This window comes from Periplaneta americana, chromosome 7, assembly GCF_040183065.1.
Source record: "Periplaneta americana isolate PAMFEO1 chromosome 7, P.americana_PAMFEO1_priV1, whole genome shotgun sequence".
Classification (NCBI taxonomy): Eukaryota; Metazoa; Arthropoda; class Insecta; order Blattodea; family Blattidae; genus Periplaneta; species Periplaneta americana.
In genome coordinates, this window is record NC_091123.1 from 185,212,916 (window position 1) to 185,230,704 (window position 17,789).

Here is a 17,789-nt window from a genome sequence, read left to right on the forward strand (position 1 = left end):
GGCCGTGATATATGTCTGTCTTTTTTTTCCCCCAGTCTATAAATGCGAACTTAAAACAAACGGTAAGGTTATGTAATGATTTACTTTTCACTTTAATATTTTAACAATATTATTTATATAACATATTGCAGTAATAACATCGGCATCTGGAATCTTGTTGATTTTTTCACGACTTCCTTAATGTTACTTGTATCAAGAATGCAATAAGTTTCGTGGAGTAGTAGAGTTTACTTAATTTTTGCAAATATTTAAAAACAATAATTAACATTGCAATTTAGGTGAAATTGCTGTGGTAAGTTTCCAATTTATAATTATTACTATGTTAAACGTCTCTAAAAATAACATGTTAAAAGCCTAAAGCAGTAAAATGAATGTCGCGCTTAAGTGGTAAGAAGAGGGAAATTGTTATGTGTGTTACGTTGGGAATACTGAATGTGGTATTTCACACTTACCGCGTATTGGTTCTGTGCGGAAAACAAGCAAATACGCACGATCTCGCACAAAATAATTTACAGGTCTGATTTTGGGGTGTGTAATTTTGAGTACAGCTGTGTATTGGATATTAAAATCTACAAAACTTGAGGTGGTTTGATAACATTATTACCATTAGAATGAAATATTATTATAGTTAATGCCATGATGTGACTATTTTTCATTAATTGTTCATATTAATGCTATATTGATGATATGAAAGTGAAACGTTTTTGGGTTATATAAGTAGATGTAGAGAATATCTTAAATTAGATCTTCATTTCTATAATTTACAGAGTGGCGGCTATTTTACAAATGAACTTACAAAACTTACATAAGAGAAAAATATTGTTATTAAAAATCAAATATTTTCATTGTTATTAATCAAGTGGGGTTGGGTCTTTTTCATAAACTTATTGGCAGTCTGGTGTAGATATTTACAGTATATGCGTCATTCTATTCGGTATTCTCTCGAGAGAGCGCAAAAATTACAGTTCCTAAGGAAAGACCAAAAGGTATTACTTACTGATAAAATAAGAGGCCTACAAAATTTTGTAGTCTCCCGATCATTTCAGCAAAATCTCTTAGCAGGATAAAATAATTTTCCCTCTACATTTCAAGGTCTACATGCAGCAGCTATACCAAGATGCTATGTCTATTGTTCGAAAGCATAGCAAACCTGACTTTTTTTAACTTTCACCTACAATCCACAATGACTTGAAATAGCTATTGCTTTACTCCCACATGAAAAACCCACTGATCGTCCTGACATTGTTACTTCCGTTTTCGCGTTGAAACTCAAAAACTGAAGGTGAATAAGTTCAAGAAAAAGTATTTGGCATAAAAAACCATTCAGAGGGAGTATGTTTCATTATTATTATGGAAGCAAATAACTTTCAAAATGTCTGGTATTCTCCATTGAAAATAAATCTAAAAAATTTTTATTTGAACGTCTAATGAACTTAGTTTGCAGCATTTGCTGCATAAGCCACTAGTAGATATTTGAATTGGAAACTTTTTAACTTTCTAATTTTCCAGCATTTTTTAAAATTGTAGGCTGTTTGTAGGTGATGATGTGTGCGACATAATTGTTAAACGTTTAAATTTAAAAGGTTGGTTTAATTAGTTTCAAATAACAGTGAGTCACCGCTTGATGAAAATTATCTTGGTATACTTATAAAGGAAATGGTTTGAAATATTAATGAATATTGCAAGCATTGCAAGAAAATAAATTCATCATTAGATGCTGAAGCCGCAAGTAATGTCTTGAATATAATAGCCTACATATAATATAGGGTGGTATTCAAACTTCCATTAATGATAATGTTACTGTTTTCATCGGTCCGCTGTCGCTAAGGACTAATGCGTTAGCGGTTGCATCGGCGTGCTCCCGCTAATTGCCAGTAGGATATTACAGAAATGGTAACGAACATTTTTCTCGATTAGTACTTAGGCCTACTTACTTACTGGCTTTTAAGGAACCTGAGGTTCATTGCCTCCCTCACATAAGCCCGCCATCGGTCCCTATTCTGAGCAAGATTAATCCAGTCTCTATCATCATATCCCACCTCCCTCAAATCCATTTTAATATTATCTTCCCATCTACGTCTCGGCCTCCCCAAAGGTCTTTTTCCTTCCGGTCTCCCAACTAACACACTATACACATTTCTGGATTCGCCCATACGTGCTACATGTCCTGCCCATATCAAACGTCAGGATTTAATGTTCCTAATTATGTCAAATGAAGAATACAATGCGTGCAGTTCTGTGTTGTGTAACTTTCTCCATTCTACTGCAACTTCATCCCTCTTAACCCAAATATTTTCCTACGCACCTTATTCTCAAACACCCTTAACCTATGTTCCTCTCTCATAATTGAGAGTCCAAGTTTAATAACCATAAAGAACAACCGGTAATATACAGTAACTGTTTTATAAATTCTAACTTTCAGATTTTTTGACAGCAGACTGGATGATAAAAGCTTCTCAACCGAATAACAGGCATTTCCCATATTTATTTTGTGTTAAATTTCCTTCCGAGTATCATTTATATTTGTTACTGTTGCTCCCAAGTATTTGAATTTTTCCACCTCTTCAAAGGATAAATTTCCAATTTTTATATTTACATTTCGTATAATATTCTGGTCACGAGACATAATCATATACTTTGTCTTTTCGGGATTTACTTCCAAACCTATCTCTTTACTTGCTTCAAGTAAAATTCCCGTGTTTTCACTCATCGTTTGTGGATTTTCTCCTAATGCGTTGATATTGTAACTGCATGTTACTGAAATTATTTTCCGATTTAGTTATTTATCTCAAGTTAAAAATCAAAACTTATTTACACAAATTGAAGCTTTGACAATGAAACTCTACAGTGTTAATAGAGGAATCCTAGAATATTGTTTAGTAATTTCAGAATTTGTGTACGTTAATCCTTTGAATAAGGTTATGTGATCCATGATTTTGTTTTGAATTTCTGTTGGGAGGAAAGAAAGCATTCACTCTCACTTGAAACGCTGGACAGTAGCTTGTTTTGTGAAGGAACTTAACCAAGCAATTGAATGTGGCACAAAATAGTATTGACACTTTGAATGTTTATCCAAACACAATTCAGACTTTCACATGCTTTTTTTTTTTCTCTTCAGAGAGCTGGAAACCTCTTGACACATCGGAACTGCGGCTTCAGTATACAGGTTAACAAACATACTTTAAAAGTGAACGGTGTGTAAATAACCTCTTAGCATGGTGTAGGTCCTACGCTCGGTGATAGTTCCTACGGCTAATTTTTTATGTTTTTGTAACAAATCAAACTTATACATCTTAATTACACAACTTTTAACACTGTATCACTTCGGAATATGTATGGTAAGACGTTCCTGTGTTAAATTTCAACGTACCTCGTTTAAGGCTGATTCACAATAAACTGGAAACGAGAATCGGAACGAAAACGAAAACGGTAAAATTGTTAAAATGTACACATTTAAATGTGAGCATTCACAATTAACGAAAAGCTTGCCGGAGCCCGAGATCGGGAACGGAGAGTTGGCCAAGTTTCAACTTTGGCGTTCACGTTTCCGATCACAGCCCACTAGATTCATTCTATTGCCATCTAAAAGCTATTTTGTCGTCGTATATTTTGTAGCAAGAAGACCGTGACATAACCTATGCATTATTTTGTTCTGTGCTGTGCATCATGGAGCAAGTTTTATTTGATGAGATTCTAATATTGAGTGTTGAGGAAAATCTTCACGTTTACGATAAGCGGCGCGCCTCGTATAAAGATGAGAAAATGAAGGAGAATACGTGGCATTCAATAGCTGCATCTTTGAACACCGATCGGAAGCGAATCATATTTTATTGCTGTATTGGTTGTATTACACACTACATATTCATGCTTCAATTCAATAACTACTGTTGTGTTCATTTTTGTTCTATTAAAAATGTTTCTTCTCTAATTATTTTGCGTTATGGTAGACTTAAAATAGGTTGTGATAATAAAGATACATGGGCATATTTATAGTACCGTATCTAATGAAATGTTTCAGTTGAAATTTCGAAGTTGGTTAATCTGTGTTTATGTTGGCTGCCTTGTGCTCATGAGAGAACGCCATTGGTCAATTATACACAAATAACATCAGAATGCGTAATATCGACTTTACATATCGTTATTGACATACATATCGATATGCATAGTCGTCTACGTTCTCGGTTTATTGTGAATCAAACATTTTCATATTCACGTCCTCTGCTTCTCGTTTTCATTCTGGTTCTCGTTTCCGGTTTATTGTGAACCAGCCTTTACATGTTTCTACCTATTTATGGGTCATCTTCAGAACTGGTGTAGACATCACAATAACAAAAGTAGACAACAAACACACGTTCAAAGTATACAGAAAATCCACAACAACAGCAATAACAACAACACACATACACAACACATCCAACCACCCCACACAACACAAACAAGCTGCATTCCGAACAATGGTATACAGACTACTCAACATACCAATGAACCAACAGGATTACAACGAAGAGCTAAACACAATCAAATACATAGCACAAGAAAACGGATACAACCCTAACATAATAGACAACATAATACGTAAGACAAAACATAATCACAAAAAACATAAGAATACAACACAAACACAAGAACACAAAAAATACATCACACTAACATACGAAAACAAAAACACATACACAATTGTAACCTCATTCAAGAAATTAAATTACAACATCGCATACAGAACAAATAACACTCTACAAAAACATCTCAACACACAAACAAACAAATACATCCACACAGACGTATACAAACTCAAATGTAACACCTGCAAGAACTTCTACATAGGACAGACAGCCAGATCGTTTCAAACAAGTTACAAAGAACATATGACAGTCATAACAAAATTACAAAACACCTCCACAAATGCAGAACACATCACAAATGCTAACCACACCCACAGAGACATCAACACAGACATGGAAATACTGCACATCCAACCAAAAAGCCAGAAACTCAACACACTAGAACAATATGAAATATACAGACACACAAAAACACACCCCAACGAAATTCTCAACACACAACTCAACTTCAAAACACACACTTTTTGACTCTACACTATACCACAGGAACACACCCTCACAGGAAACAGAACAAGTGGCGCCAAGACCAACAACGACCAGTTCTGAAGATGACCCATAAATATGTCGAAACCTGTAAACGAGGTACGTTGAAATTTAACACAGGAAAGTCTTGCCATACATATTCCGAAATCAAACTTGGTGATCTTTACATCTTCATAACTAAACCATTAGATGCTCAGTATTTGGAATAGTGCTTGAGGTGAAGAGAAATGGGCTTGGATGAATTTATTAATATTTTACAGTTATCGTAAGGTCTGAAATCATCTTGTTTATGTCAAAATGTAAACATTGTGTTGATGCTTATAGCAATTGTTCACAGTTTTGTTCATGACTTACGGTTAAGATAAAAATAAAATATCTTTGCATGATGGAATTTATTAAAATCCAAAGTTTGTTCACAATTTTCTGAAAGAGTGTTGATAAATAGGGGAGTAGTGTGTACAGTGGGACACAAAATATTACGACATATGTATGCAAGTGATAATTCAAGTATTTTTAAAATCAAGTGCAATAGAAATAGACATTAAAACATGTAGTATAATAATACATAAACAAAAATGTTAATAGATAAAGGACATAATATGCAATACGTGTTTGTAAAAAAAAAATGCAAATGTCTCACTGTTCCCATTCAGGAGGGTACAGTGAGACACCACAGTGTCTATTAACGGACATTGATATGATTTACATTTATTTCAAAAGAAAACAAAAACTTGCTGTCTTTTTATCTTGACAAGTTCTGTAGACTTATTTAGAATCATTTTGATGTCTGATTTCGAAACCATTGAAACATCTGGAACATTTGGAAAAGTGAATTTTCCATGACATTTCAACTTTTGCGAAAAACTGAAATTAATTTTTGGTGGCAACAAAGCTTATAATTATAAGAATCTAATGTAATTCTTTATTATTTTTTAACATTTTCTTATATTTTGTGAATAATTTTTTATTTATGAAACCATTAAAATGTAATGTATCCATTATTTTAAGCTACAGTTCCTAAATTGGTTACTAGTATGTTCATTTTTAATGTTAGTTACTGGTAAATGTAATATAATTACAGTTTGTTTTTGCAAATCATTGGTACATGGGGACAGTGAGACGTCTCAGTGTACCCTTCAATGGCATATCTCACTGTTTCCTTTACGCATAGTTCATTTAAAATTGACGCCATCACTTCAAAATTAAAACAAGAAAGACGAAACTTTGCTAAACACAATCTCAAATATCATAGTATTAGGTAACAAAACATTCATATTTATATATCATTTGTATATCCAATATAACCTTCATTAAAACAAGCCAAAATTTAACTTCTAGAGTGAAAAATTACGAATTATTTTTTCATCACTCACCTTTATAACTAGAATCAAATCGAGTATACAAATACTGTTACTTTACTCATGCAACATACAACTCCACTGTTACCAACATCTCAATATCAAAATTTACTATCTAATAAAAAATGTCTCGCTGTTCTCTGTCTTACTGTACCCACTTCTCCCCTACAGTATGAATGGACGTTAGAAAATAAGACACTAAATAAGGTTAAATACTCGGGAGATATGACCCTTCTCATTACACACAGTTTGTGAAAAGTCTGAATTTTGTTACGTAAAAAGGACGGTGATAATTTATGTTACGTGACTTTGTCTTTATTGGAGGTACAAACGGGCAAAAGTCACATTTTATGAGTAGCAGAAAGCAGTAATGTCGTGTACTCTACAAGCAAATAAAAGTATAGTATTAATCCATGTTATATGAGAGAGTAATAATAATAATAATAATAATAATAATAATAATAATAATAATAATAATATAAATAACTTTATTTATACTGGCAGAGTTAAGGCCATAGGGCCTTCTCTTGCACTCTACCAGGTCACAAAGTATACAAGCCCTTAAAATTTAACAAAAAGTTAAAGAACAGAATACTAACATATTACAAAAAAATAATAATAATAGCATAATAAAATCGACACTAAACAACATGAAAATAATACCATAATAGAAAAAAGAAAGTAAAATACATTGGAATATAGTGAAAGCAACTCCTTTAGTACAAATGGTTAATATGGAAAACGTAAGTTAGAATATAACAAAATGGAATGTAATGAAATAATGATAAAAAAGAAAGAAATACGAATATTAAATGGAATTCACAATAAAAAGGCTATGATAATAAATTCATCGGCTGATAAAGAGAACAAAAAGGGGAAAGGAAGGAAAAATAGATATATAGCCTATATTTTTACAAAACTATCGCAGAGAAAAGGGCTTATAACTGAGAGGAATCAGAATTGAAGAAGTGCAATTTTAATTTATTTTTGAAACTAGACAATGTCCGACAGTCTCTGACATGTTGTGGTAGAGAGTATAGTAAAAACAAATGAAAGCATAGAACGAGTCCATTTCTTATGAGGGGAGAAGGTTCTACATTAACTACTAATCCTAGTTCATGTATTAAAATACAATATAAAGTCTATGCAATTATGACATGGTATTAATAATAAATAATCTGCAATAGGGTTTTATATTAGTATCATTTAAACCCTATAAACCTATAATTACATTGAATATAATATGAAATGACTAAATAATAACTAAAAAAATGAAATGATCAAACTACGAATAAGTTTTAAAATCCCCCGGTCGCTTTTCCACACTATGTTTTATGTAAACAATTAGGTGTTCTATGTTTCATTGCACTGAAGTCGATGTGTACAACAGGCCTGTATAATTCTTCCCTTTCGGAATCCTCATGTTCATAAGAAAATTGTCTCGTATTATTAATTATTTTCTCCATTAATGGATCAAATGGTAATGTTTTCAGAGGACCCGAGTTCGATCCCCGTCAGGAAAGTGGAGGTTTAACTATGTTCTTTGTTTTGTACGCCTATTTGTTTCGTGTTCGTGTAGTTCTAAAACAGTCTCCTTGCACCATGCTTACCACTTACCACGTCCAGTTATTGTGAATAGTAAGAGAAGAAGCAGAGAGCCCATTAATTGAAGTTGATTATTATTATTATTATTATTATTATTATTATTATTATTATTATTCTTGTAATTAATTTGAAACATTAAATATGTACTTAGTTACTTTGTTGAAGGCACGATTTGTTATTTTCTTTTGGACATTAAGACGAATCAAAATTTTTTATCTGAGAAGTTTGTTAACTCTCCATCCTTTCTCTCACACTTCAAGCACAGTATGTACTAACTAACTGGTTTACTGGTTCAATTTTAACGTAACTTAATAAAAAAAGGGTTCACTATCTTCAAGATAGCACCCAGACTGAACTTGAGTTGACTTTATGGATATTATCTGGAGTTAAGATGTTTGTGAAAGAACTGTACAATTGTTGACAACGTTCACAAAAACGAATGATTGATAATATGCACAATTATACTAAATAATATCATTATTAGGGGCCGGATTTTAAAGTAATATCAAGGTGTGAAATATGTACATATTTATGTAAGAAAAATAAGCTGAATATGTACCAAAATATGTAAAATCATGAAAATATTTAATATCAATATCTGGCAGGTATAGGATAGGTATGGACTCTCCAGTTGTGATTTCATAGAGCACCCGACTTTTTTACCGCACACTTGACACATTACTATTTTTCCATCTGTAGTGAAAGCTTCGTCCATCGCAATCCATGATTTTATTTTTGTCGTTAGCGTGGAAGATACAGGGGCCATTTTAGTTAGTTAAAATCAGTAGATAAACTCACTTGCACTTTATAGGTACTGTAGGTACTAGAGAACTGAGTGAAATGAATGACACAACAGTACTGCAAGCACTGTTTCGCTTTACTGGATTAGGAGAAAATAAGAGGAGATGTGGGACACATGCATTTTAGCTGCTCCCTGTAAGAAACAAGTACCTACTAAACCTCAAACTATAGGCATTTACAAACTGTTGTTTGAAAAGTGACATTCCTGTCTCATTCAGAAGGGTAGGATTATTCCAGCCGAGAACCATACTTTCTAATTGCTCGGAAAATTCCATTTCCGTATAGGTCTACTAAATTTAAAATAAAGAGGTCAAGCAATAACCTGATAGTCTCATGTCAGACTTGACATGGGCTTTCCCTGGAAGAATTAGGAAGAGAGTGGGTAAGGTTGCAAATTGCATGGGAACGGCTTGTTAAGACGTGTGCAGAACAATTATAGTTCGAGACAAATCATGTCGTCCTCATCCCATCCACCGCATGAAGGTAACGCTACTTTCTGAATGATTTTTACAATACAAGATAGTTGTATGAGAAAGGTTGCCTTTTGTTCACTCATATTTACAGTGGGCGGTATGGGGTGGGTGCCTCTATTACTTCCTGGAACTAAGAACGTTATGTTTCGTCCCGAAATATATCCTCTCGTGGGTATGTAAAAAGATTTTTTTTTAATCTGTGTATTTCAAATTGTAAACTTCCCCAGCAGAATTTTTTTTCCTTTCAGAGAAGTAAAAATGAATAAAACCCCTAAATATGTAGATTTATGTAATACCATGCCATAATATGTAATGTGGGGTAAATATGTAAAAATATGTAGTATCAAATTTTAATATATTAATGGTAAGTACAAGATTCGCAAAGATTTGTTATTTATATACCTTTAGGTTGAAAGGAATATAATATGTAATTACATAAAAATCCGGTCCCTAATCATTATAGTGATATGAAGCTAGTAGTGAAAATTTATAATTTCCAACAATGATGTAAGGTTTTCATTATGTTTACCGTGGCGAGGAATTTTTGTGATAGATCTATCTCACCTTGTTATAAATTCATGAACTTCCAATATTTGGATCTAGATATTGATTCTGTCATCAGGAGTACAAGTAAACTGGAACCAGTTGGGTCCTTATCAAGATTCAGGACAGGAGAGTAGCTCTTGGTAATGGATCTGAAAGGTTATGGTTTACTTGTCTTTCCTGATGATAGAGCTGATACCTAGCTCCGAGATTTTGATTGTTACTGCATTTATGACACTGCGAAAACCAAAAATATCTTATTACAATTTCTAATAATGTTAACGAGGATTCTCTGCGTCCAAAGATATGATTGCATGTAGTTTTTTCATTGCACAACATTAAACGCAACACTATTGGTCATTTTATACATGAACAGTACAAGAAGCAATTCTTTTATAATTAACTAATTAATTGTTTTCATGAATTTCTGGATTCGCTCATACGTGCTACATGCCCTGCCCATCTCAAACGTCTGGACTTAATGTTCCTAACTATGTTCCTTTGCTGTGGTCGTATCAGAGAATCAGTCCCATCCCGAGGCTTATTTGAAGGTTTCGTAACAATCTGTTTTTTTACGGTGATGGGTTGTTAGCCCTTCGTCCATCCTCCAAGCTGGAGGACCACCCCTCATCGGCTGTCCGCGACTGCTTATTCAATATATTCACAGCTACCCTCCGTATCAGGAGGCCATCTCCTCGAGACGTAGATGGGAAAATAATATTAAAATGGATTTGAGGGAGGTGGGATATGATGATAGAGACTGGTTTAATCTTGCTCAGGATAGGGACCAATGGCGGGCTTATGTGAGGGCGGCAATGAACCTCCAGGTTCCTTAAAAGCCAGTAAGTAAGTAGTAGTATTGTTTTCCGCCCAAGGACAAGTCTCACTGCAAACCCAGCATTCTCCAATATTTCCTATTTTCTGCCTTCCTCTTAGTCCCCGAATATGATCCATATATCTTAATGTGGTCTATCATTTGATATCTTCTTCTGCCCCGAACTCTTCTCCCGTTCACTATTCCTTCCAGTGCATCCTTCAGTAGGCAGTTTCTTCTCAGCCAGTGACCCAACCAATTCCTTTTTCTGTTCCTGATCAGTTTCAGCATCATTCTTTCTTCACCCACTCTTTCCAAAACAGCTTTATTCTGTCTGTCCATTTCACACGCTTCATTCTTCTTCATATCCACATTTCAAAATGTTTCTAGTCTCTATTCTTCACTTCATCGCAAAGAGCAGTTGTGAAATATTATTTAAGCATTTAAGGAAAGAATACCCACATCTGGCTCTTCGGTCAATCAGTGAGGTCGTAAATACTTCATTAAGAACAGAATTGCTACAATGTTCTTGCGATCTTTGGCTTTGATCTCAGGCATGGATGTTAAACAGAGTTGACTGTAACTTGATGTTTTTTCCTTCATACAACTCAACAAGTTCAACATTTCTGTGTGCGTAATCACACGGAACCAAGTTTTAATTAGGTAGTGCAAGTTTAATAAAAAGAAAGCGCTTTCAGAAAGCAATCGGAAATGTATATATGTCACTATCACATGTAATGTTTCATTAAAACTATGTTTAAAGCGATATGATTGGCTTATTTTTCATTAGACTTTAGATATTAAAGTTAAATAAAACGTATGTATATTGTTGATAGTAAAAGTTGCATTATGTAAATCTCATTTGTAGAAATGTAGTCGCAGATCTGCAGCTACTTACTGATATAGCTATAATTTATTGAATTTAACGTTGTACCTTGCCGTATTAATTACATTGAACGAAAGGTAATGTAGGACAGGGGTAGCCAAAATACCTGCTCATTATTATTTACATACTTAACAAGAGTACGGCATTTTGGGGCATCAATATAAGAACTAACAAGATGTAGTCTAGACCTGGATCATAGCTGTTCTCGGCTTTGAACTGTTGTAAATACAGGGACATAATTTTGGTTCTACTAACACTTCTAATATTAACCTGGCAGGAGTGGTCCTCCAGCTTGGGGGTTGGGCGAAGGACTAACAACCCATCACCGTAAAAAAACAGCTTGTTACGAAACCTTCAAATAAGCTTCGGAATGGGACTGATTCTCTGGCACGACAGAGATAATATGATTATGTCTCGTGACGAGAATATTGTACGAAATGGAAATATAAACATTGGAAATTTATCCTTTGAAGATGTGGAAAAATTCAAATACCTGGGAGCAACAGTAACAAATGTAAATGATACTCGGGAGGAAATTAAACGCAGAATAAATATGGGAAATGCCTGTTATTATTCGGTTGAGAAGCTTTTATCATCCAGTCTGCTGTCAAAAAATCGGAAAGTTAGAATTTATAAAACAGTTATATTACCGGTTGTTCTATATGGTTGTGAAACTTGGACTCTTACTTTGAGAGAGGAACATAGGTTAAGGGTGTTTGAGAATAAGGTGCTTAGGAAAATATTTGGGGCTAAAAGGGATGAAGTTACAGGAGAATGGAGAAAGTTACACAACACAGAACTGCACGCATTGTATTCTTCACCTGACATAATTAGGAACATTAAATCCAGACGTTTGAGATGGGCAGGACATGTAGCAACTATGGGCGAATCCAGAAATGCATATAGAGAGTTAGTTGGGAGGCCGGAGGGAAAAAGACCTTTAGGGAGGCCGAGACGTAGATGGGAAGATAATATTAAAATGGATTTGAGGGAGATGGGATATAATGATAGAGACTGGATTGATCTTGCTCAGGATAGGGACCAATGGCGGGCTTATGTGAGGGCGACAATGAACCTTCGGGTTCCTTAAAAGCCAGTAAGTAAGTAAATAAGTATACCTTTGGATTAACGGTTGAGAACCGGAAAGACTGTTTGTTAACTCTTTCCACTAAGGAGTTTCATAATACTGTGTAAAATACAAACAAATCACTTTACTAGATATAGGAGGGAAGAAAAGTAGTGCATCCATTTACGTAAACTAGGAAATATTACGTTTGATTTTGATAATTTTCGTTAGATTTTTATTTGATCAAAATACAGTACAGTATTAACAGTAAGTGTTTTTACTTACTAACTGAGCTATCCAAGTGGATGTACAGCATTCATTATGCAGTGTGTGGTAGGCTGTACAGAGTGCATTTAAATTGAAAACTAATCATATTCTGAATATGTAAACAAATTGTTGAAAATGGTGGCCGTCCATTTCTATACAGGCTTCAGTTCTTTTATGCATATTATCGAACTGTAAACTATTGTACCTAATTCCAATTACCAGTTTCGTTCTTCGTATCAGTAACTCATGTTGAAATAATTCTGTATCTACTCTATAACAGAGTACCTTACGTACTGTAAATTCAATCTTTACTTCTGCCCGATCCACATAGATAAAATTACTCAGACATGCTATCTACTTTCCGTCCAAGTGGTTATATCGTAGAAAGGGGGAAATCACGTGACAATTAATTACTTGACGAGGTCCTCTTATTTAAGTTATTTTAAACAGTTGTGTAATATTACGTAGATGTCCAATTCCTAACAGAAATTAATGTTTTCAGAAAAGAGTTAAGACAGCCCAGGCACTAGCCTTTACAGAGGGGCGAACAGAAGCGGGTGGGGGAAATCGGGATGCGACGTAGGCAAATGGAAGACAGTACCTGGGCGAAAACATGATTCAATATTGAAAGCTCTTTCGTTACTGGAAAACGCGAACATATTTCTAGAACGTACTATACTTGCTAACTCAGTACTGTTTACTACATGCGGCCTTGGGTCTGTGTGGAGGACGTTGGAACTTCATTAGTAAAGGGGGTGGGAGTGAAGTACATTCAAAAACTCAGATAGTCTACAATAAAATTTGAAGTTTTTTTTTAATTTTATTGGGTTATTTTACGACGCTGTATCAACTTCTAAGGTTATTTAGCGTCTGAATGAAATGAAGGTGATAATGCCGGTGAAATGAGTCCGGGGTCCAGCACCGAAAGTTACCCAGCATTTGCTCGTATTGGGTTGAGGAAAAACCCCGGAAAAAACCTCAACCAGGTACGATGAAAGAGTAATGGAACGGAGAAAAATTCTCTCCGGCGCCGGGATTTGAACCCGGGTTTTCAGCTCTACGTGCTGATGCTTTATCCACTAAGCCACACCGGATACAACTCCGACGCCGGTTAGAATCGTCTCAGATTAAGCTCCAACTCTTGGGTTCCCTCTAGTGGCCGCCCTCTGCACTACGTCATAGATGTCTATGAACGCAGGACCGAAGTCCACACATGTGCTAAGGTGCACTCGATATGAGTGACTAGTTGGCCGGGATCCGACGGAATAAGCGCCGTCTTAAATCACGTAGTGATTTACGCATATCATATCATCGTATGATGACGCAGAATATCTGCATGGAAATATCATATGTACTTCGGTACATTAAAATAATATATACTCAACCAGGTAACTTGCCCCGACCGGGATTCGAACCCGGGCCACCTGGTTTCGCGGCCAGACGTGCTGACCGTTACTCCACAGGTGTGGACAAATTTGAAGTAAAAATAAAATAATATCCCTGTATAACTATTTTCTATTTCATCGATTCAAAACCAGAAATTCAGTATTGACATTCGTATACTCTTGCTTCATACGAACATTATAAATTAATAAACTTTAAATTAAGTCAAAATATGTCAATTTATTCACACGAAAGGTAATGGATTCTTAGATCGTTTTCATTTGGAATTTGAAATATTCAATGCAGATATTTCTGAAAATATTTCGGTTATCGAGAGTTAACTATTGTTACAGATGGATACAACGGACGCCATGTTTCAGATTATGCTATATCTTTTCCTGTATGTTTTGAATAACAGAGAAACAATAGGCGGAAACGACACTTGTAGGTCAGAGGAAGTTTGTAGAATATTACGATGCACGCCGTGTTGTCAGAAAAGTTTTCGTAATCTCTGAAGAACTATATTTACACAAGGCCCGCTACCCCAGTGCCAGAGTGGAAATGTTAAAGATGCAGAAGTTGATGTCGATGGGCATAATATACGATTGACGTAATGACATTGATGAAGATGGGGATGATGGACACGAGTTTGTGAGATGATGATTTTGGTAGAGATGACGACGGTGAGGTGGTGAAAATGAGTGGTATGGAGTCGAGAAGGATATTTTTTTATTTAGTTATTTAACGATGATGTATCGACTACTATGTTATTTAGCGTCGGTGGAATTGGTGATAGCGACATAGAATTGGACGAGATGAGGCCGAGGATTCGCCATGTGGTTACCTGACATTTGTCTTAAATGGGAGAAGACTTCGGAAAAAACCCAACCAAATAATCAGCCAAAGCGGGAATCGAAACCATGCCCGAGCGCAACTCCGGATCAGCAGCACCTAGCGCTTGAGTTACGCCGGTGGCCAAGACGGAGAAAGTGGACTCGAGACTGAGGCTATGGGGATTCCAGACTGAGATTGAGGCGGTGGACTCGTGACTAAGGCGGTGGACTCGAGACTGAGGCTATGGGGATTCGAGACTGAGGCTATGGGGATTCGAGACTGAGGCTATGGGGATTCGAGACTGAGACTGAGGCGGTGGACTGGTGACTAAGGCGGTGGACTGGTGACTAAGGCGGTGGACTCGAGACTGAGGCGGTGGACTGGTGACTAAGGCGGTGGACTCGAGACTGAGGCGGTGGAGTGGTGACTAACGCGGTGGACTCGAGACTGAGGCGGTGGACTGGTGACTAAGGCGGTGGACTCGAGACTGAGGCGGTGGACTGGTGACTAAGGCGTTGGACTCGAGACTGAGGCGGTGGAGTGGTGACTAACGCGGTGGACTCGAGACTGAGGCGGTGGACTGGTGACTAAGGCGGTGGACTCGAGACTGAGGCGGTGGACTGGTGACTAAGGCGTTGGACTCGAGACTGAGGCGGTGGACTGGTGACTAACGCGGTGGACTCGAGACTGAGGCTGTGGGGATTCGAGACTGAGACTGAGGCGGTGGACTAGTGACTGAGGCGGTGGACTGGTGACTAAGGCGGTGGACTCGAGACTGAGGCTGTGGGGATTCGAGACTGAGACTGAGGCGGTGGACTGGTGACTGAGGCGGTGGACTGGTGACTAAGGCGGTGGACTCGAGACTGAGGCGGTGGACTGGTGACTAAGGCGTTGGACTCGAGACTGAGGCGGTGGACTGGTGACTAACGCGGTGGACTCGAGACTGAGGCGGTGGACTGGTGACTAAGGCGTTGGACTCGAGACTGAGGCGGTGGACTGGTGACTAACGCGGTGGACTCGAGACTGAGGCGGTGGACTGGTGACTAAGGCGGTGGACTCGAAACTGAGGCGGTGGACTGGTGACTAAGGCGTTGGACTCGAGACTGAGGCGGTGGACTGGTGACTAACGCGGTGGACTCGAGACTGAGGCGGTGGACTGGTGACTAAGGCGGTGGACTCGAGACTGAGGCGGTGGACTGGTGACTAAGGCTGTGGACTCGAGACAGGCTGTGGGGATTCGAGACTGAGACTGAGACTGAGGCGGTGGACTGGTGACTAAGGCGATGGACTCGAGACTGAGGCGGTGGACTGGTGACTAAGGCGGTGGACTCGAGACTGAGGCTGTGGGGATTCGAGACTGAGACTGAGGCGGTGGACTGGTGACTAAGGCGGTGGACTCGAGACTGAGGCTGTGGGGATTCGAGACTGAGACTGAGGCGGTGGAGTGGTGACTAACGCGGTGGACTCGAGACTGAGGCGGTGGACTGGTGACTAAGGCGGTGGACTCGAAACTGAGGCGGTGGACTGGTGACTAAGGCGTTGGACTCGAGACTGAGGCGGTGGACTGGTGACTAACGCGGTGGACTCGAGACTGAGGCGGTGGACTGGTGACTAAGGCGGTGGACTCGAGACTGAGGCGGTGGACTGGTGACTAAGGCGGTGGACTCGAGACTGAGGCTGTGGGGATTCGAGACTGAGACTGAGACTGAGGCGGTGGACTGGTGACTAAGGCGATGGACTCGAGACTGAGGCGGTGGACTGGTGACTAAGGCGGTGGACTCGAGACTGAGGCTGTGGGGATTCGAGACTGAGACTGAGGCGGTGGACTGGTGACTAAGGCGGTGGACTGGTGACTGAGGCGGTGGACTCGAGACTAAGATGATAGAAATAAGATGATAGAGAGCTGTCCAAATACGAAGTACTTTGCTAAAAGTTCCATGCCAGTCAAGTAGGTCTTAATTTCTTTTACTACCGTACCCTTTCAAACGACATAGTTTCTTCATCATCGTTGATATGATATGACGATAATAAATAATAATGAAGCAGGAGTGAAATAGGAAAGATTAAGGATAACCGAAGGAGTATATAAAAAATTATTCACAAAAGCGTTCTCACCAGAAACATTTCAGGTATTCCTCAACATAACTTACTCGTCAAGAATCTTTCGATTAAGGGAGATATGAAGAGGCCATAGAGGAGAATAAAATTCATCTACAATATCTCTTAAGAAATCTTTTTTTTTTTTTCCCCGTTGCTAAGCGACAAGTTAGGCCATATAGCTCCACTGCATATCCATACAATATGATAATCGTAATCTATCCTCATTTACGCAACTAAATGAAGCAGCCAGAACCAGGAATTCTCTCTCTTCTCGCCGATAGCCCTGTTTGGTCACGTATGATGCGGCCCGGCAGTGTGTGAGAGGTGAGGCCACTTTCTTTCTGTTGAGTGTTCTAGTTCAGTCAAAGCATAATAATTTCATTTACATTTTTTCTCCTTATGTCGAACGAACAAGTTCTTGCAATGGGTGTTCAATAAATCAGTAGGCACAATAATTTACGAAACTTTTAATTTGCAATGTTAAGATTTACCGTGAAGAGCAGATCTACTGCGAATGTTTATTGGGGAACTGCAGTCCTTAATTATAGGCTTAA

The 17,789-nt window shown here is 37.6% G+C and overlaps 1 protein-coding gene across 3 annotated transcripts in view; it reads left to right on the forward strand.

Moving 5' to 3' along the window:
• LOC138703834 (C-type lectin mannose-binding isoform-like) overlaps nucleotides 1–17,789 on the forward strand; it is a 653,858-nt gene that overhangs the window by 26,242 nt on the left and 609,827 nt on the right. Inside the window, exon 2 of one of the 3 annotated variants that reach the window (XM_069832050.1) lies at nucleotides 3,119–3,166. The exons of the other annotated variants lie outside the window; for them this stretch is intronic. Within the exon in view, the coding sequence (XP_069688151.1) occupies nucleotides 3,119–3,166 (48 nt within the window). The remainder of the gene's footprint in view (nucleotides 1–3,118; nucleotides 3,167–17,789) is intronic. 3 annotated transcript variants of the gene reach the window in all.